This window comes from Podarcis filfolensis, assembly GCF_964270895.1.
Source record: "Podarcis filfolensis genome assembly, chromosome: 2".
NCBI classification, from domain to species: Eukaryota; Metazoa; Chordata; class Lepidosauria; order Squamata; family Lacertidae; genus Podarcis; species Podarcis filfolensis.
The window spans coordinates 71,824,437-71,845,085 of record NC_139605.1 but is presented as its reverse complement, the minus strand read 5'-3'; the positions used below and the strand labels follow the sequence as shown (position 1 = coordinate 71,845,085).

The 20,649-nt window shown below is 41.9% G+C and overlaps 2 protein-coding genes and 1 long non-coding RNA gene across 12 annotated transcripts in view; 2 read left to right on the top strand and 1 right to left on the bottom strand.

Annotated features, from left to right (window-relative positions):
• Positions 1–5,588, top strand: part of SFXN1 (sideroflexin 1) — a 28,301-nt gene extending 22,713 nt beyond the window's left edge. For 4 of the 6 annotated variants that reach the window (XR_014543064.1, XM_083594230.1, XM_083594231.1 and 1 more), the window contains one exon: positions 1,290–5,588. Coding sequence is in view for 3 of the 6 variants with exons in the window: in XM_083594230.1 (XP_083450356.1) it covers positions 1,290–1,386 (97 nt within the window). In the remaining 3 variants the exon portion in view is untranslated. The remainder of the gene's footprint in view (positions 1–1,289) is intronic. The other 2 variants (XR_014543063.1, XR_014543065.1) reach the window with 1 other exon arrangement.
• LOC310753255 lies at positions 1,720–17,661 on the bottom strand. Of its 4 annotated transcripts, none has more exons than XR_014543304.1 (3): positions 17,500–17,661; positions 16,081–16,143; positions 1,720–11,944 (listed from the first exon to the last, which is right to left on the bottom strand). It is a non-coding gene; the product is annotated as an uncharacterized lncRNA (long non-coding RNA). The 4 variants fall into 4 exon arrangements; XR_014543305.1 differs by lacking the exon at positions 17,500–17,661 and adding an exon at positions 17,193–17,397; XR_014543306.1 differs by lacking the exon at positions 17,500–17,661 and adding an exon at positions 16,533–16,724.
• A 2,678-nt stretch (positions 17,662–20,339) lies between these two features.
• The window catches only part of JAKMIP2 (janus kinase and microtubule interacting protein 2), a 90,848-nt gene continuing 90,538 nt past the window's right edge, over positions 20,340–20,649 (top strand). Inside the window, exon 1 of one of the 2 annotated variants that reach the window (XM_083593923.1) lies at positions 20,340–20,570. The gene's annotated coding sequence lies outside the window, so the exon portion shown is untranslated. The remainder of the gene's footprint in view (positions 20,571–20,649) is intronic. The other variant, XM_083593922.1, reaches the window with a different exon arrangement.

Here is a 20,649-nt window from a genome sequence, read left to right as displayed (position 1 = left end):
CTTCCTTGGCCAATAAAGCGAGATGAGTGCCGCAACCCCAGAGTTGATCACGACTGGACCTAATGGTCAGGGGTCCCTTTACCTTTACCTAAGGACTACGTGCATGGAACACCACCACCTAGTGGTTGGTGGTGTTGCTTATATAATCATCACTCCCTCTTCACCACCCAGAGGAAGCCCAGGAGAGGAAGCACAGCAGTCTTTCTTTCTCATCACCACAGGAATTTTCTTGGTTGTTTTCTATAGCTACCCACTGGGGCTATGCTCTACAGTCATTCAGCCAGATTACTAATGGGCTGCTGTGGGGAAGGATGCCATAGATTCCCTAAGAGCTTCTTAACACTGAAGTGCTTTATCCTGCAAGCCAGTATAGGATCATGGGGAAAAACCTTACAGAGGCACCTGGAACGTCTTTCTGTTGAAGATGAACAGCTTTGGTGTTCCCTGCTGCAACACTGTGGTCCTTTGTGCCACCTTGTATAAGGGATATGTTTGCTTCTGCATTGAGCTCTAAAGGAAGCTACATAAACAAAGTTTGACTCCCATTTGCTGGAATCAATAAATATAAACTTCATTTCATGGATTGATCAAAGTTATTTTGTGGAACCAGAAATCCCCCTGCTGCTTCTCTTCTGGCACATGAATGCTGATTTAACTCAAAGCAGTTTGATTGTTAACATTATTTCCCCTCTTGGCTTCGAAAAGGCCTATGAGTTGCATGTAGCCAAAGCAGTTCCAGGCTTAGCTTGAGAGGGATCAGAATTTATCACGCTTAGGTGGGTATTCTCTGGTGTTGACATGTTAAAGAGTTCTGTGACAGAGTTTTTGATTTTAACTGCATGCCTTTGTTTTCACACATGCTAAACTGTTTTTTATTATTAAGAGTGAATGCAATTAAAATGTTAGCAATCAGTTTTAAAGACCTGTTGGTGATACACGAACTGTTAGGCCAAGTTTAATTTATAAGTGAAAGCTTAATGGTTCATGTAAAGTGCATTTTCCTGGCTGACACATTAACATACCTCACCAGTTAACTTTAGCCAAGCAAAACAGCCAAGCAAAAACTTGAAAATCTTCTTCTGTGGCTCATAATGTTGAACAGGGACTATCTGAAGTGCAAGAAAACACTTTGAGAATTGATAATGAAGTAGCCTTAGTACAAAATCATATTTCATATAAATTCCAACTTTTTTAAAAAAACAACCATCATCATAAAGCTTCACCACTTGCATGTATGAAATTTGATCATGGGTTGTATGTGACGTCTCTTCTATTTTTCTTTTGCTCAGTTCCATGTCTGTAACTCGTCTGGAGCCAGAATTGCAAGCCAAGATCCAAAAGAGCAACCCTGAATTGGAGCGTGTGTATTTTAACAAAGGGTTATAATTTGTAGAAGACAAAATATCCCTCAATGACAATTAGGTGAACTTATTTTAAATTGTGAGAAAGCCTTGTTGAAGACAACTCGGTCCTAGTGTATTATTTCAATTTTACACTTTTTTTTTTAGCACTGAGGTTATTTAAGCATTGCAATATAATTTTCCTAATTATGGCCTCAAATTGCTGTCAATGCCATTACTTCACTGTCCACTTTGTTTTTCTGCTGCCAATATTTAAAACAGTTCCCATTAACTACTCTCAAGAAGCTAAAGATGAGATTCCTTTGGAAAATGTTGCAGACAGAAGGAGATCACAGAATGCTATTTTAGATTTGCTGCCTTTCTCAATTTTGCCCTGCAGTAGGGTTGCCATACGTCTGGGAATTCCAGGACATGTCCTCTTTTGGGGGTCCTCCATGCCCATCTGGGGGGATTTTACATTTTAAAGAAAATGTCCTGGATTTTGGTTTTTTTATTTTTTTAAAATGTGCACGGGCGGCTCTTGTTCAGTCATCTGGTGTGGACGACCCAGGCTCTGGCTTCAACCCTAAAAAAGCTCAACAACTTTTTGTGTCCGAACTTTTACCTCTTGAAATATGGCAACCCTATCCTACAGGAAAGCAAAGAGCAAGTTCATCTTTGCTATTATATTTATACCTACAGTTCAGGTGGTAATTCTCCATCAGATTCCTTTCCTCAAAGGCCCAGAGTGTGAATGTGTGGTTTGCATTTGATACTGGGTTCATAAGTTGCCTTATCTCAGTTATGTAACAAGTATTTGGGGATGGGTGGGAGAAGTGTGATGGGTGGGGGAACTTGAATAATGTAGAGCAAAGGAAAGCTATCTTCCCCCATCGCTTCTGAAATCACTTAACTAATACAGTGAAAGGAAACTGGTAATCACAGAAAGCATAGCCTCTTATAGTGTGCAAAATTCCCACAGATGGGGCAAACTCACCAAATTCCTCCGAATTGCACTGGAGCCTATCTAAGTGTTGCGCAGGGTACATGATACAGTCCTCTCATTAGGGGTTGCATTTTAAATGTGTCCCATGTTAAAACGTGTGCATATAAAGTTAGTATACTATGCTAACTCCCTGGGTGCAGAAGAAACCACCCTGTTCAACGTGTGAATTCACTCTTAGTCATGGCGCCTGGCATACTGCAGCGTCGGGCAGGATCCTAATGGCTGCCAAACTTAATTTGTGCTGCTTAGTTAGTGGCAGTTGCCAAATTCTTGGGAAAATCAAGAATTGGGGAAAATTCTTGGGGAAATAAAAAAACTGGGTTTCTGCATTACATTCATGAGTTTCATTTGCCTTAACTGACATGTTTCCCCCCAGAGATGGGGGTGTATTAGTTCTCTATTTCCTAGCCTTATTTTTTCATATCTGACAATCACATTCTTGATACAATATTTTAAGTCCAGTCACATGAAAACACTATGCTGCTAAAAACAATGGCAAGAGTGCCCTATTTTCCACCCCAAATGAGTTTTGTCACTTTATAATATTGGTGGTTGTTGGTCAACTGTTTTAAGAAGCAGAGACATTGTTTTATGGCACTTTAAATCCACTGCTTATTGATTATGTTTTGCAATCCTTATTTATAGTGTGATGCTGTGAGGGGTAGGCTGCTATTATTTCTGGAAACCAGGGCAGACCAAACCTTTCTGCCTGCCCCCCAAAAGCCACCTGGCAAGACTATATCTGAGTTAAGATTTGAACCCAGGTTCTAATACTCTGTTCACCAATCATCAACATTTCACTGTAATTTCAGTATGCCTGACATACCTACTTCATTGCTACTACTTATCTTTTCATGTATGGTAAACCAATTTTAATGTCACAGTGAAGACCCCTTTGTACTGGTATCAATAGATCTACCTCTGTACTCAACAAAATTGTTAGCCAGCATAGACCCTGGCCTTTGTCCATGTTCAAAATAATACACAATCAGTGAGTGTTGTCCTACCAATGTGGTAGTAACTTTATATGATAACTATTGTCTAGATGTGTTAGACACAACATAGAATTGAAACATGCCATACAGCTGAGTCTTGTTTAGCTGCAGGTGATGTTCATCTTCAAACTGAAAGGAGAAGGAGATCTAATGCTTGATCTGAATGTTTTGCTTCGAAAGACCCACCAACAGTGGGATTTGCAGAGTAAAGTCTGTGGTTTTCAAGCTGTTTTCCGGGAAGGCCTGGGGTTGCTTAGAAGCTTATCATGACTTTCTCAGTGAAAGGATCAATAACAGGAGACAAGCTTTCCTGAAAGGCAGCTTAGCAAGCACTACCAGTCTTCCCTACAGCAAGAATGAAAGCATCTGGTATATTGTAAATTTCACTCTCAGCTCATATGGGACAATGATGAGAAGCTCAACAGGCCTGGCTGAAGCCCCAGATGAACTAAGTTGACTGTGTGCTCTATACCAGTATTTCCCCAACTTGGGTCTCCAGCCTGTTTGGGGCTACAACTCCCATCATCCCTAGCTAGCAAGACCAGTAGTCTGGGATGATGGGAATTGTGGTCCAAAAGCAGCTGGAGACCCAAGTTGGGGAACTACTGCTCTAGAAAAAGGGTGGCTAATGCTTGGTTCGCCAGATGTTGCTGGACTACAGTTACCATCATCCTTGACCATTGGTGCTGCTGGCTGGGGCTGCTGGGAGTTGGATATCAGCAACACATGCGGAGGTTACTCACCCATGCTCCCAATTTTTTGAAATTATATTGGGAAATTGCTTCAGCACAGCTATTTCATGTGGAAATGAGCACCTGAATGCAGAGAGATTGGGAAAACTGGGGAAAGTGTGATTTAGATATTGTTTTTAAACAACCTTTTTGCCTCTTATTTCGTTCTGTATTGCCAAATACCTCGTGCTGCTTTCTTAGACCTTGTACTTTCCCCATTGTTGACATGCATCAGCACTAGTTTGGAAAATGATAGTGTGACAAATCATTTGCCTTTAAACAGGAGTGATGTGATAGGCGACAGACTGCTCCTGTGACCAGGTGGCCACAGTGAACTGCATTTGCACCCATTTCAAAGCAGTTAGGGACAAGGGGCACTTCTGCTGTACGATCAAAGGATAGTACAGGCTGGTTGCAACTCTGACTTGTGAAATTCTGCTACTCTAGACGCAATCTTTTTAAAATGATCTAGCAGCCTGGTTGTATCACATCTACTTAGAAGTAAGTCCCACTGCGTTAACTAGGGGTTTGCCATCCAGTAAAGAGGCTTCAGACTTTGACTTAGGTTGCACTGACCTGGTTTTCCTGGTGAATTCTGAAAAAAATAATGGCAATAAATAATTCTATGGGAGAAGAAATGAAATGTGCACTTCAGTTAAACACCGTTCTTGAATGAATTGCAAGATAAGGTGTTTCTCAGCCAAGAAAGCACAGAAAATAACATTTTTGGTCCCCCTTTTAAAGTGCTTGAATTTTAAAACAAAAATCTGAAACTTTCCAGTAGCATTTCTCTTTAGTTTCTTGATCCGTTTTGTGTAGCCTCCATGTTTTTGGGGAAACTAGGTATTCATGAGTGGCGTACATGGAATAACGTTCTGCAGCACAGAGTTGTATCCAGTTAAATCACTGCATGTGAGGAACACACACACTGAGTGCAGCAGAATCTTCCCTCCCTGTTTTCTCACATGCACACCCTAAATCTCCAGACTACATTGGGGGGTGCAGGAGACACCTGGGGGAAGAGGAGGGTAGTTCTGTTGTGCCAACAGAAGTCATTCTGTACACATAATGATTTAGTTGGATGCAATCCAAATAGTTTAATTGATAGATTTAACCAGGATAAAGGAGGATTCTTTTGCCCCATGGAAGTATATGCATATTCACACAAACGTATTATGCAGTGTATTTTTTTTTTTAAATTAAACAGGTTTAATAACTGTGGCATGTTTCTTGGTGGTATTAAGCAGAACAAAATAGTATTAAGATCAGCCAATTTACACTGATCTTGTAAAAATAGATTTTTTAAAAAAAATAATTCCAATAAAGTGCAATAAAGTCGTATGCCTAGGAAAACTGCCAAATTATATTTCTACATTTGGAAAATGATTCTGGATTACATTGTGACCGAAGAACATTTTTGATGTTAGTATTAACACAATGTCTTGCCAGTGTTGATGGAATTTATTGTACTATTTTAAAAGTATGCTGGATGAAATATTAAAAGCAGTGACTGGCATGAATGGTGGTGGTCTCTGTTTAAAACAAACTTTAGGAGGACAATGTTTATGCTCACAGGGATATTCTTGTGTATGGGTAAGCAACATAACATACTTTACATTAGATGGTTTCCTGCAACCAGATACAAACTAAGTGTAAAAAAAAAAAGTGCCTGAGAATGAATTGTAGTTTCCCTCTTAATGGTTTCAGCAGAAAAATGATCAAACCTCTGCTTGTGTAAAAGTTTTAAGTGGACAAGAAGCAATTTATATAATACGCAAGTACAATAACATCCATTTTTCCATCTGTACTCCTCCTTAATTTGAGGTGGGGATTCATTTTTATTCCAGACTCCTGGCCCAGTTCAAAATTCCAGTTTCTTCTATAGGAGCTTCAAAAGTGGAGCGTTCTCTCTCTGCATTTCCAGAACGTCGTTGCTTTTAGGTGGGATTCAGTCACATACCGGCAAATTCGAGTGGTGCAGTTCCAGTTGACTGGCGGGTCTTGCACAAGAAGCCCGCACCCCCAAAGGACTGGGCTTTTTTCCAAAAAGAAAAGTAATAGGAAGATGCACTGTAAAATATGGGATAGCATTTCCTTGACACAACTTCATCTAACCTCCCCACAAACAAATCAGGATGAATGCTCAATAAACATGTCATCTGGGCATATGTATCTCTCCCACCCCAGCACATTCCACTGAATGCCAGAAACACATTATTTTACCTAAAACAAAGCAAATGAAGATAATGGGTCAGGGTGCAACACATCTGTCTGCCAACATCAGCTTAGAGCAGAAGAATCGCTATCCTTGACAATCACTTTCTCTCCGCTGTGGGAGAAGGAGGACTACAAAACATAAAGCCCCCTGCACTTTTTTCTCATTAAACCAACTTTCAAATCCATTTTTCCTCCCATTGAGGGGTGAGGGGGGGGAAATCAGTTTCTTCTGCTTACAAGTCAGAGTGGGAATGAATGCAGTCTCTGGGAAGAGAAGGAACTAGGGCAGGAAGAAAAGTGTCATGGTGTGATAATTCATGAATTTAGTGCAGCACTTCTATGTTCCTACAGGCAAGCTATGGGAGGTGGAGAAGCAGGGGAGGGGATAAAGAGACAAGAGGGGGTCACTTTTCCTGCTTATTTTTTATTTGTGCAGACGCATTGTAAGTCACAAATCTTTGGTGAAACTTACTATTTCAGGCTTGTTGTCATGTGGAATACAGTACAGTGGTACCTCGGGTTAAGTACTTAATTCGTTTCAGAGGTCCATTCTTAACCTGAAACTGTTCTTAACCTGAAGCACCACGTTAGCTAATGGGGCCTCCTGCTGCCGCTGCGCCGCCGCTGCACGATTTCTGTTCTCATCCTGAAGCAAAGTTCTTAACCCAAGGTACTATTTCTGGGTTAGCAGAGTCTGTAACCTGAAGCCTATGTGACCTGAAGCTTATGTAACCCGAGGTTTTGTTTGTTTAGTCGTTCAGTCATGTCCGACTCTTCGTGACCCCATGGACCAGAGCACACCAGGCACTCCTGTCTTCCACTGCCTCCCGCAGTTTGGTCAAACTCGTGCTGGTAGCTTCGAGAACACTGTCCAACCATCTCGTCCTCTGTCGTCCCCTTCTCCTTCCCAACATCAGGGTCTTTTCCAGGGAGTCTTCTCTTCTCATCAGGTGGCCAAAGTATTGGAGCCTCAGCTTCACGATCTGTCCTTCCAGTGAGCACTCAGGGTTGATTTCCTTAAGAATGGATAGGTTTGATCTTCTTGCAGTCCATGGGACTCTCAAGAGTCTCCTCCAGCACCATAATTCAAAAGCATCAATTCCTTGGTGATCAGACTTCTTTATGGTCCAGCTCTCACTTCCATACATCACTACTGGGAAAACCATAGCTTTAACTATACAGACCTTTGTTGGCAAGGTACCACTGTACATTTAAGGCACGGTGCTCTTCTTCAGTAAGGGCACTAGGTGGCAGCACCTCCCCTTTCCGGTTTTCTGTTATAAGGAAATAACACTCCAAGTGTTCATCACTGCTGTCTTTGGAGGTCCAAATCTCATGCTCAACCAATATGTGAATCCAAGAAGCTTCATGGAAAAATTGGTATTGCAGACCCACCCCCACAAGGTAGTATGAAACTTACACATGGATGCAAGCTTAATTCATTTAATTTTATCCCCTGCATTTTGAGAGGATGGAATTGTGCAAAACAGTCCTCTGCATGTACTGATGTGTGTGGTAACTGCATCATATTCCTTCCTTCCTTCATTTTTCCTTCACTTTTCCACACACAAAAACCACGCTGAAGTGGCATACAATGAGGAAATCAGTAATACATTTTAAACGATAAAACATAAAAACTCTTGCATAACAGTAAAGCGAAACAATAACATGGTAACAATTTCTTACTAATATTGCAAAACAAATACAATAACATACAAACAACCACAATTCAATTCAATACTATAATGTTAACTAGATCACTTAAGCAACATGCAGCAACCAATAGCAAAAACAACAAATGAGCTTCACAGTTTCAGGTTAGTTATTCTTTCAGCTTTTCAGGACTTAGTTTAATTCTACTACAGAGGAACCTCGGGTTAAGAACTTAATTTGTTCCGGAGGTCCGTACTTAACCTGAAACTGTTCTTAACCTAAAGCACCACTTTAGCTAATGGGGCCTCCTGCTGCCGCCGCACCGCCAAAGCACGATTTTTGTTCTCATCCTGAAGCAAAGTTCTTAACCTGAAGCACTATTTCTGGGTTAGCGGAGTCTGTAACCTGAAGCGTCTGTAACCTGAAGCGTATGTAACCCGAGGTACCACTGTAGATCTTAACATCTATGCAGCTTCCTTGGAAAACTCAGCTATAGGTGTGAAACTTTCTATCTGTCTTTTGGGGGGTGGCTGAGCTAGGGAAGGCAGACAGCAGTGACCAGAGAAGAGGGTGCCCACAGAACTTGCTCAAAAATCAAAATGTGCTCACATACCTGAAAAGGTTGGCAAGCCCTTTTCTGTACCATACATGGAAGATTGAGGAAGCAGGGAGCCTGAAAAATCATTTTCTTCTGAAGGAAAAATTTTTTGATGAAGAGAAAGATTTAGAGCCCACTTTATTGTACCTTAAGGAAACCTTGGTTCAGCAATAATAGGCATGCATGTACTACAGGCTCATGCTGTTTAGCCCCTTTGAACAATACTAAACCCGAGTCTGAAGACATTTTTCAGCATCATCTGGTCTTCTATGAGAACAGAATTATATAAAATGCAGATGATCATTGGGGGATAGATTAGATTCTCACACAAAGCTTCTCATCAGGTTCAGGGCTCCCAAAACCAGCTGTTACCTTCAACTGTTGCCATGCAAGCAACTGCCCTTCCTGTGTGCCAGGCCTGCAGCGGGCATACAGAGAAAGGCTCTTCCTATATGGCATGGAAACTTCATAACAAAGACAATAACTGACTTGGGTCATTACCATTTTAAACTGTGCATCCTGACCAAAAAATTAGAAGCTTTCCCCCTGAGAGTCATTTTCAGTTTTCTCTCCCATTAGTTTGATTTTCTATTTCTTTATCGTTTCCAAAATTACAATAGCCATTTCCTCAAAGGGCAAATGATTTAATTTAATAGCATTACAGAAACATCTCTGACACTGCATTAACAAGCGCAGTGATTCACAAGGCTGTGTTTGATGTTCACCAGATGGAGAAATGACCTGCTTGACAACGTACGCAATCCAGCTGATCTGCATTTGCATGACTTTATTGAGGTGATATTCTGACTAATAAGAATAAGAAATAATGGTGACACCTATGAGAAATATGTTCCTCTAGGGGCGGCTCAAACTGTTTGCATTGCCCACAAATGCAGCCTACCAGCCACTACCAAATGCTTTGCCAACCCCCCCCCCCACACACACACACACCTGGCCAAGCTCTCTCCCTTCACACCTTGCCCCACCAAAAAAACCCTTCCTTTACACTACCCCAACCCAGGGCCAGATTTAGGTTTGATGAGGCCCTAAGCTACTGAAGGTGATGAGGCCTTTTGTATGTCCAGCTGTCCTTTGTCAGCAACAAATTGTCACTGTTTTTTGTGTTGAATATATGCTATATGGTAATTTATGGACCTAATAGGTATCTAAAGCCATTCACTGTATGTAGTTTTATTTTATTTGTGTTTTATCTTATATTTTGGAAATGTACACCCAGGGTTTTTTCCTTTAATTTTTTTGGGGGGGCCCCAAGAGATTGGGGCCCTAAACTATAGGTTGCTTAGCTTATGCAGTGGTACCTCAGTTTATGAACAGCCCTGTTTACGAACTATTCGGGTTTACGAACTCCGCAAAACTGGAAGCAGTGTTCTGGTTTGCGAACTTTACCTCAGTCTACGAATGGAAGCCAAACAGTGGAAGGGCACCGGAGGCGGGAGGCCTCATTAGCATAGCTGTCAACTTTTCCCTTTTTTTTAAGGGAAATGCCCTTATTCCGAATAGGATTCCTCACAAGAAAAGGGAAAAGTTGACAGCTATGCTCAAAGTGTAAGGAGAATAAAATACCTTCCTGATGATTTTGTGCATCTAAAATACAAGGAAGTAAGGAGACCACATCTATAAAGTCTGGTTAGGGTGTATTAGTAGGTAAGTTAAATGAACTCCCATAATGAAAAAAGCAGAACAGCTTAGAGGATCAATAATAATTTAAAAAACCCATAACTGATATTTATCACTATAATAGCTTCAATGAAAGGGAATACATAAACCTAAATGATTACGTGTAGCATCATTTTTATTAGCCTATTTTGTTTAATAAAATGCCTTTTAAAGCTGTGTTGGCTTTTTTGGTAGCCTGAAAGTCACATGACCCTGAAGTTTCCTTTATCATTGATTCTTTATGTGCCCAGCAATAGCTCAGGCTCGTAAAAGCATATGGGTTTATATGTAAGGGCTAAGTCACTTTGCTTTGCAAACCTGGGGAGTGGGTTATTTGTTTTATCCTGCCCTAGAGACAAAAAATGTCATTGATAAGGCAGCCCCAGCCCTTAGGCTTAAAATTTAAGAGACATGACACAAAAGAGGAAAGGGATTGGGACAGAAAGGGGGGGGAGCAAATTCAGACATGATTCCTTAGTTACAGAGTTCTTGCAATGACCAGCTGGAATGGAAAGAAAGGGGGAGCACAAAGAGGCTGGGATACTTTAGTGTTGATGGAAGATGCTTGCAAAGGTTTCATTTTCAATAATGTTTTACATCTGAGTGCTTAAAATACCCTTCGTTGTTAAATTATAATTCAGGGCAGGGAAAGGCTCTGCTGTATTCCAAATGGGAGATAGTGTTGAAGTTCATACAATTAGCTGAAGATACCTAATTATGTGTTCTTTTATTTCCACGCTATTTTAAAATGTAAGAGTTAATGTTAGTCCTACATATTCCAAATATATAATAGGCAGGCAACTGAGAACATGGGAAGCTGATTTCCTCTGAGTCAAATGCTACACTGAAGCATTGAAACAGCAGCAGTTTAAAATAAAAAGAGGGCCACAGTTACTAATTAAAAGTTTCTTAAAATAAGGTCTCCAAGGTCTGTTCAAAAGGCAGCAAAGTAGGTCTATACGTGCCCCCTAGAGAGGGAATTCCTCAAATATGGGGCCACAGCTAAAAAGATCCAACAGTCTAATATATATATTGAGGGCAAGTGTCACTTCTTTGGGGAAAACCTAGTACATGAACCAGCCCTGAAAAAATATCCAGACCTAAGAAATAGCACTTGCTAGATGAGACAAGATGGGGGGAATCCATAACTAAATGGTAGAGCTTCTGTCTTGAAAGCAGAAGACCCCACATTCAAGCTCTAGTGCAGGCATATGGAAACTCGGCCCTCCAGATGTTTTGAGACTACAATTCCCATCACCCCGACCACTGGTCCTGTTAGCTAGGGATCATGGGAGTTGTAGTCCCAAAACATCTGGAGGGCTGGGTTTGCCTATGCCTGCTCTAGTGTCTCCAGATAGGGCCAGGGGAGACTGCTGTCTGAAACCCTGGAGAGCAGCTGTCAGTCAAAGTAGACAAATACCAGACCAATGGTTTGATTTCCAGTGTTCTGACATTCCTGTGTTGCTCTCCTCTGGGCAACACTTCACTGCTCTTGCCGATTTTGCTGGCTCCTTCTTGACATGGCAATTAGATACACAGGGGGACGATAGTATTATGAAAAGCCTTCCTGTTGTCCCCTTGCTGCCAGTGCAGGCTTTGTGCCATTATTACTGGTTTTGGCTTTGCCTTGAAAGTTGGGGCAGGGGGCTTCAGGAGAAGAATTTTGAGGGCAAGTTTTAATTTGGTCTTCAAATTCCTTACCAACACCAAGCAGCACTGAGGGCATTCTGATGCAGCGGGCGGTCAAGGTTACGGCAGTGGCAGCATAGGAAAGCACATAAGAGAGAGAGAGAGAGAGAGAAATTAATTAGGTACCTCTAACCAGCCACTTTTCCAGCTTTCCAAAGCCTCTGAGCTCTTGAATTATTCATTGCAAGTGTACACTTCAGATAAAAACAATTTGGCTTTGCACTTCTTTTACAGTGCTGTCCTGCCCATCGCATAATTTCATGCAGGGAAATATTCTGTGGTGAACAAAGTTGTCCGAGAGATACCAAAATAAAACTGAGGCATATACAACATACAACTTGCCCAGAACCAAAATAAATATTTCAAAGGCCAGTCCCATTAAAGGTCAGTATACTATTAGGAATGTGTGTTGTTTTCTCCTTCAAGTAGCTGTGAGAAACCAGTAGACCTTTCAGACGCATTGTATTCCTGTGTAGGAAGCAAGTGTTTCATTTTAGCGACAGCATCCAATTTTTTGAAAGGCACAGAAATCTTGTACCATTGTGGTGAGTTTCCTTGATCTTAGGAACAGACAAGGAAGGGGAGGTGGCAAGCATATTTTCCCAGGACTTGGTTTTACTAAAATTACAAATAAGATGACATGAGAATTATAGAAGTCTAAAATGCAAGTCACTAGTAAGCTAGATCAAAAGCTTAGAAGTCATTCAACTATAATTAGAAACACACACGTGCGCACGCACACACGCACACACACAAAATTATGCTTTGGTTTTTGTTATAATATGGTTGTAGAAAATGAATCCATTAAACCTGACCTCTTGGTGTTGGATTATTTGGTGACTCAGTCATAAAACATACACTTCACTTTCATTGAATAAATCAGTGACAGATTTCACAGGCGTTTTAACAGTGCCAGTTTTCTTTTTCGTAACAACTATGCATTGTATTAACACAAAACCACAAATTCCAAGTGAACTTCTAGGAGCTTGGAAATAAAGCAGGCCACAAAACGATGCGTAAGTTTCCTCCAGAATTTTTCTTTAGGCTACATGGTACACAAATTCGGTGGAGGGTGGGCAGAATAGAAAGAAAAAAGTTCATTAGAGCCTTCATCTCATAAGCGACTTGTGGGAGGAAGTACCAGACATTCAAATAAGGCTTTGTAGATGCTGGGCAGGTTTCAGGTTGCACTTTCCTGGGAAGGAAAAAAACACATAATGGCTGATATGCCCCCATCCATCTGTACACGTATAACGAACAGCTGTTACCCAGGTCTGCCTTCTTCCTTAGGTGAAACACACAGGTTCCTTGGTATGCAGTAAAGAGGAATAAAGATATTGCCCACTGGAGGGACACTATTGCACTGCAACACAACAAATGTAGGACACACATCCAAAAAACCACAGCCACCAAGTGTGGAACATATTGTATTTTAATGTTTTGCTGGAAGCCACCCAGAGTGGCTGGGGAAACCCAGCCAGATGGGTGGGGTGTAAATAATATATTATTATTATTATTATTATTATTATTATTATTATTATTATTATTATTACTATTACTATTATTATTTGTATGAAAAGGTACAGAAAATCTAGTAGGAAACTATGACCTGTGCACAGATTGCAAATGAAGCACCATCACAGCCCCAAAAACCACCTAAAAGGCTCTCTCACACACCTCAGCCTATTGTATTCCTTCTTTGGATGATGTGGCATCCAGCCAGGTGAGGTAGGAAAAAGCCAATTCCTTCCTCCTGGAAGCACCATCACTGAGTTGTCACTATGGCAACATGGCTCATTCTTTAAGATGCTGATGAATGGTCAGCTATGGTCATTATTTTACAAAGAGACAGGTTTGCTTGTTTAGCAGATTATTCTGCTAGGTTCACAGGACTGGAAGGCTTCCCCAGATATCCTCCAGATCAACCCCCCAATACTATAACATTATAAATCCACCATAAACACACTATTATTGCATCAAGGACATGTTGCAGAAAACTCCCGCAAGAAAACACCAGCATGAAGCAGCCCGAAGACATCGTGAAGCATGCATACAACATACACAAGTTTCTAAACGCGTACCATAAATGCACTGGATTTACTTCTGCATAATATGTCAAGTGGCTTTGACACAATTGTTTCTGTGTTGGTTGAAAACTTCTTCACTTTTTCTGCAAGAGCTGCATTCTTAGAACACAATCATGCTCTGTAACAAAGCAGCAATTGGCACTATTGTCTGTCGTCTGGTGAACAAGTAAACATTCAGATAAATGGCAAAGGCTATTTACATAGATCACATAGATGTGACCAGGCTGTGACTCTGAGGAACACTCTCTGTTAGGATAGCCACTGGGCCATAAATGCAAGGCCAGCTGTTTCTGTCATTTTAAGAAACACCAAGCCATGCAGACTCCATGCATTATTTCAATCCTATAGCAGAAAGTAATGCTCAGATACCTTTGATCTTTTGTGTGAGCAGAGGCAGTATCTTCTAAGTCATGGCTGGGGAATCTGCAGCTCTCCAGATGTTGGGCTCCAACTCCCATCAGCCCCAGTCAATATGATTGATGGTCAGGTGTGGTCAGCCCCGGCCAGCAATAGAGTGCCCATCCTTAAAGCCACCCTCTTTCACCACTCCCAGATAGCTTGAAATGAACTCTTGTGCAAGCTTTGTTGACAGGCCTCTACTTGCTTGCACAACAAGTTGCTTACCCACACCTGCCTTAGCTGTAAGGAGTGTAGGAGGAGCACAGCAGGTTGCTACGACGAGTTCTGCAAATGAATGGTTGAAAAATGGAAAAAATCCCCCAGGGGTCACTGCGGAAGCACCCTGGGCATAGTGACAAAGCACATGATGGGACTAGATGGAATTGTTAAGATCAGAGACAGGGGAGCTATTGGGTCCTCCTACCTCTGCTGGTAACTTCTTTCTCTGAGAGTGTATTGACAGAAAAGGTATGCTTATTGTTACCTCACGACTATGGACCATAGCTCAGTGGCTGAGCACCTGCTTTGCATACAGAATATCCCAGGTTCACTTCCTGTTAAATTCAGTTAAAAGGACCAGGTAGCAAGTGATAGAAAGTAACCCTCTCTGCCTGAAATCCTGAAGAGGCGCTGCCAGTCAAAAGAAACAACACTTAGATCAGTGTTTCACATTCTGACAGCACAAATTTGCAAAGCATTTGAGGGCAAAGTTGCTCACATTTGCTCTGACCTTGATGCTAGAAGCTGGACGGGGGGGCTACCCTGGAAAGTTAATAGGGAGCTACGTCTGTTAGTGTTAATCCTGTGAGCCTTTCCCTCCTGTGCTCAGGTTGTATATATGAGTAAATAAAACTGTATCTGCTAAAGACATCGCAGTCTTGTTCACCTTTATTCCAAGAGAATTAAACCCTGGGAAAGTGCAGGAACCCCTGGAGTCTCTTGCTGCTCGGAGATTGGGGTAAATGCAATAATGCTATACCACCCACACACCATTCTGCTTTATTAGTTCTGAAATGCTTCACTAATGTTACTGCGTTTATTGCCAACTGAAGGGGTACTATTGCGCTGCAACACAACAAATGTAGGACAAAAGAACACAACCAAGTGTGGAACATTTGTTGCATTAAAAGGTACAGAAAATCTCATAGGAAACTATGGCCCATGCACTGATTGTGAATGAAGCATCATAACAGCCTCAGATAGAAATGGTATTGCAGGTGGAAATGGTATTGAAAGTGTGATAGTGTATTGATAACATATTGAGCACAAAACATGCTGAATGTTCAGTGAAAGGACATACTGTAAGGTGGATACACACCTTGGCTGTACACCTAAAATTATAAAATGTGAAGTTATCCTGACAGCATCCTGGAAACAAAGCATCTCAATTATTATAGCTATATTAAACTAGTGCAACCTTTGGCAATTTGACCTCTACCAGATGTTTTGTACGACAACTCTCATCATCCCTAGATAATCTGACTTTATTAGGGCACGTAAGATGTTCTGTAACTTTATATAATAAGAGGGTCAAACAACCTATATTTATTTAAGAACTATTCTTGAAGCAAACCTCAAACTCATCTCCACATGAATGAACGACAGTGTGAGCTGGAGACAGGCTCTTGTTGCATTTTTAGCAACAGCTGATGTTAGATAAATTATACATTTGAAAAGTAGTAACTCACCATGTGATCACTTGATAGCTGGCCAGTGATATTGTTACTCTGAGAGTAGATCTGGTCACAAAGCTGAATGAACATAGAAACACACACACACACACACAAACAAACAAACATTTTTAACCTTTTGGTAAGATGACTTAGAGCAGGGGTAGGCAACCTAAAGTCCATGGGCTACAAGCGGCCCATGAGGGGCTTTTAACCGGCCCCTGAACCGCCCCCGAACTGAGCCGCTCATGCGACGAGTCCCCGCACACTGCACTAAACCAGCGCAGCACAGCACGGGGACTCTCTTCTGAGGCGCTGGAAATCGCATCTGCACAGATGCAGATGCTGGAAATCACGGGCACATGCACTCACACGGACGCACAATCCAGCCCACAGAGGGATCTCTGCTGGAGTGAACCGGCTCAGGTGAGGTAAACCTTGCCGACCTCTGATTTAGAGCATCGTCTTACCATGCACTCAGTTCTGGTGTTTCTTCAATACCATATGATATGTATAACAGCACTTTTCCCAGTCACCACAATGGTGGAAAGCAAACATGTGCCCACACTCCCACATGGAGGCTCTAGTTGAAATGATCCCAGCCAGGTCACAAGTCCAACAGGGTCCTTTGGGTTCTCCTGGACAATCACATCAGGGTCATGTCATTGTATCCTTAGTGAGGAAAGTGCATAGGCCCACAATTTGAATCTAAAAATAAGACCCCAGTCACATTTAGTACAGATTGCCATGTTTAACAAATCCTTAATATCCAATAATAACTCTTCTCCTGACATATTAGCCTTCCATGGCAGAGAGACTTTGCCACACACCAGCATCCTGGAATGGCAAAGTCTGAAAAGCATACATATTTTTTCCTCCTCTCTTTTTTCTCAGTGAGCAAATTAGCCTTCAAGGGATCTGGGTTAAAATTCCAATTTGGTCAAGGATGCAGCTGGTTATTAATGCTTCACCACTATAACATCAAATGAAGCAGCACACCAGCCCATGGTAGCCTTTCTGTCCCCGACCCATAGGACTGGAAGCAAATTAACTCATGGGAAATATTAGATAATTTCATTTCTGCCATCAGCAAGAGTTGAAGTGCCTCCCAATGACATGCTAACACTGACCTTTGCAATGAGGTGGTGCAATGCCTGTCTCTTGAATGGGAATTTCTACAGGCATACACTGTGCAAAGTCGTTCAAGTGGCAGAATGCAACCACCCATGGAATTCTTCCTTGTCGTTTTAATAAGACATGCAGCGATCCCGAGCTTTCAGGTACTGGGGTCTCTCAGGTCAATACATCTTCCTAGAGAGTATGACCTTCTCAACAATACTGGCCTACAGGGAAGATCAGTAAATCATTGCCAAACTCTTGTGGGAAAGTGGCAAATCAAGATGTGGACTTAAATAAATGAGCGCAGTATTTCATTACCGTCTTTCCAGGAGAAGAGTGATGAACTTCAGTCCGTAAAACAGAGTGACACAACTGATAATGTGATGCCAAGTGGTGTGCTGCTGTTCAAGATACCAACCACTCAGTTCCATTTCCTCCACTCTCTAGTTCTCCATTCTTCCCACCCCAACAGCCAAGACTGTCAGCATTCTGTAGTCAATGAGCACACTCAGTCCTCAGGCTCAGGCTCAGTCAGACTGCTTTGCTAAATAACCCAGTACAGTGGTACCTTGGGTTAAGTACTTGATTCGTTCCGGAGGTCCGTACTTAACCTGAAACTGTTCTTAACCTGAAGCACCACTTTAGCTAATGGGGGCTCCCGCTGCTGCTGCACCGCCACCGCATGATTTCTGTTCTCATCCTGAAGCAAAGTTCTTAACCCAAGGTACTATTTCTGGGTTAGCGGAGTCTGTAACCTGAAGCGTATGTAACCTGAAGCGTATGTAACCCGAGGTACCACTGTATAAAATAAGCAGCACATAAGCAGCACACAAAACACTACCAAACCATTCTACGTTCTAAATCTTATATTAATAATCCAAAAATTGAGAGAGCTATGTACAAGATCTACTACAGAAGCCACAAACAGAAAACTCATTCAAATTGTGTCCAAAAGGAAGATTCAGTCTTTAGAGTTCCTTTAGCCAGGCTCCTATAGATATTAACAAAGGTAAGTTTGATCAAACGAAGTGTTGGCAATGTTGTGCTCAAGGGTTAGATATCAACGAGGATAAGTTTGATCAAACAAAGTGTCGGTGATGTTACACACAAGAGTTAGACAGGGTGCCGGCGTTTGTCACCTGTTTCGCCCATGAAGAGTCTCGGGCTTCTTCAGTAAATTCACTCTCACGCTTTTGATACATTTATAAACATTCACGTCCGTATGTTATATTGCTTCTTAGATTAAGCTACAATATTTAATTTCTTTCTTCAGGAAATTCTCCCTCAAGATTTCGGTGTATTTACATACATTCAACTTCATATGTTAAGTTCTTTCTTGACTTAAGCATTTATTCATTTACTAAGCCTGCACCCTGTCTTATCCTCATTGATATCTAACCCTTGGATTATTAATATAAGATTTAGAACGTAGAATGGTTTGGTAGTGTTTTGTGTGCCGCTTATGTGCTGCTTATTTTATATTGGCAAAGAATTGGCAGCATAGGTTCATTTCTTTGGTACTTGCTAAATAACCCAGCAGTCCCTGATTACGGCAAACTTTACCAGTACACATCCCTCTAAAGCAGTGTTTCCCAAACTTGGGTCTCCATCTATATTCAAACTACAATTCCCATCATCCCTGACCACTGGTTTTCCTAGCTATGGATGATGGGAGTTGTAGCCCAAAAACAGCTGGAGACTCAAGTTTGAGGAACACTGCTCTAAAGCAAGTCTGGAGAATGTATGGCCTTCCATCTCCTATCAGCCACACCCAGCATGGCCAATGGTCGGGGATGATGGGAGCTATAGTCCAATGGCACCCCTACCCTGCTCTAAGGACTACAAGTTTGTTCTTGCCATTTTCAGCAGTTGTACCCTAGTAGAATAATACATATCTTGTGAAATCATATATTAGTGGGAGTATGTTTGCGCGAACACACACACACACACACACACACACACACACACGATGGCTTTAAAAGAGAGAAGTAGACAAATTCATGAAGGATAAGGTTGTCAATGTCTACTAGCCACAATTGTTATGTTTTACCTCCATTGTTGGAACCAGGGCTGCCACAGAAAAGCTCTCTCTTGGGCCGCCATTCCCCCCACACCTGAGGGTCTACAATATTAAGGTCCACACTATGGGGGTGTGCATAGGCTGTGCTAGCAGCCCCATGGCCATAATGTGTTATAAAGCTGTTTGCTTTGGGGAGGGGGGGAATGTTAAAAAAAGTTAGATATAGTTACTGTATAAGTAATGTGGACTCTTAACAATGCATTGGTAATTTAGACTCTGAAAACTACTCCAAATATTTTAGCAATTAATGCATCATTAATTGGGTATATGGTTAGTTATCTTGATGCCATTTGTTTTTACTGTTGTTACCTGCCTTGGGCACTGTGTGGAAAAACAGAATGGAATGCTAAATCATAAATGAAAGAGGCCACAGAAAGGATACCCATGCTATAACTGCTGTGCTATCCAGACCAGAGCTGACTATATATTTCAGATTTATCGTCTGCATCGAGGGAGGGCAGTTTGTAGTCTTAAGCTACCAGCGATAAGCTCAGCAATTTCACAGTCAGCCTTTTTCTCACACCCACATTTACATATTGTTTATCTCACATTTAAAGCAGCAAGCAGAGTCAGGCTGGGTTGCCATCTCTTAACAAGTCCTTAAAGATCCATAATTATTATGTCCTTCAGTTTGACTTTCCCAGAGTAGAATTTAACCCCTATTTATCATTGAGATGGTAGGAGCTGCTTATCTAATATAAGGACTCTCTCTCTCTCTCTCTCTCTCTCTGTGTGTGTGTGTGTGTGTGTGTGTGTGTGTTGAGGGAATTTCCTGTTAATAGGAATGTGGATTGTGTTCAACGCCCTGCTCTGACCTCTTTGGGTGAGAAATTCACCCTCTTCCCCCTCCACCAATAATAGTACCCTCTGAAGTGATTTGCTTGCCTGTCAAAAGCAGCTTTTCATTGCTAAAGATACTGAATCTCTCTCCTTTTTTCCTTGTCCCCCCCCTCCCCATCTCCTTGCTTCCCTTCCATCTTTCATGGCCGTTGCCATGGCGCCCAGGGAGAGCAAAGCACCGCAGCAGGGGAGGGGGGAAGGAGGCGGTCCATGCTGCAATTTCCAGGCTCTCTCCTCAGTGAGCTCATCAACCTCCTCCTCCAAGGAGGGAGGTGGCTGAGGCTCTGTCTATTGCTGGTGGGTGGGTGGTTTCCATCCTCAGCATCACCAACCAAAGGAGGGGGAGACAGAGAGAGAGAGAGAGAGAGCAGTTGCTGATGTTGTGCTCTGAAGCAACCTCTGTAGAAGGGAAAATGGATCCAGTTTGCACATCCCTCGCCTTTCAACACCTTCCCTTGGTTTCAGCATGGTGAGCATAAGCAACAGAGAAGCATCGGCTTCATCGCTGCTTTCCTTAATCATCTCTAAATCTGATGGCAATCGATATT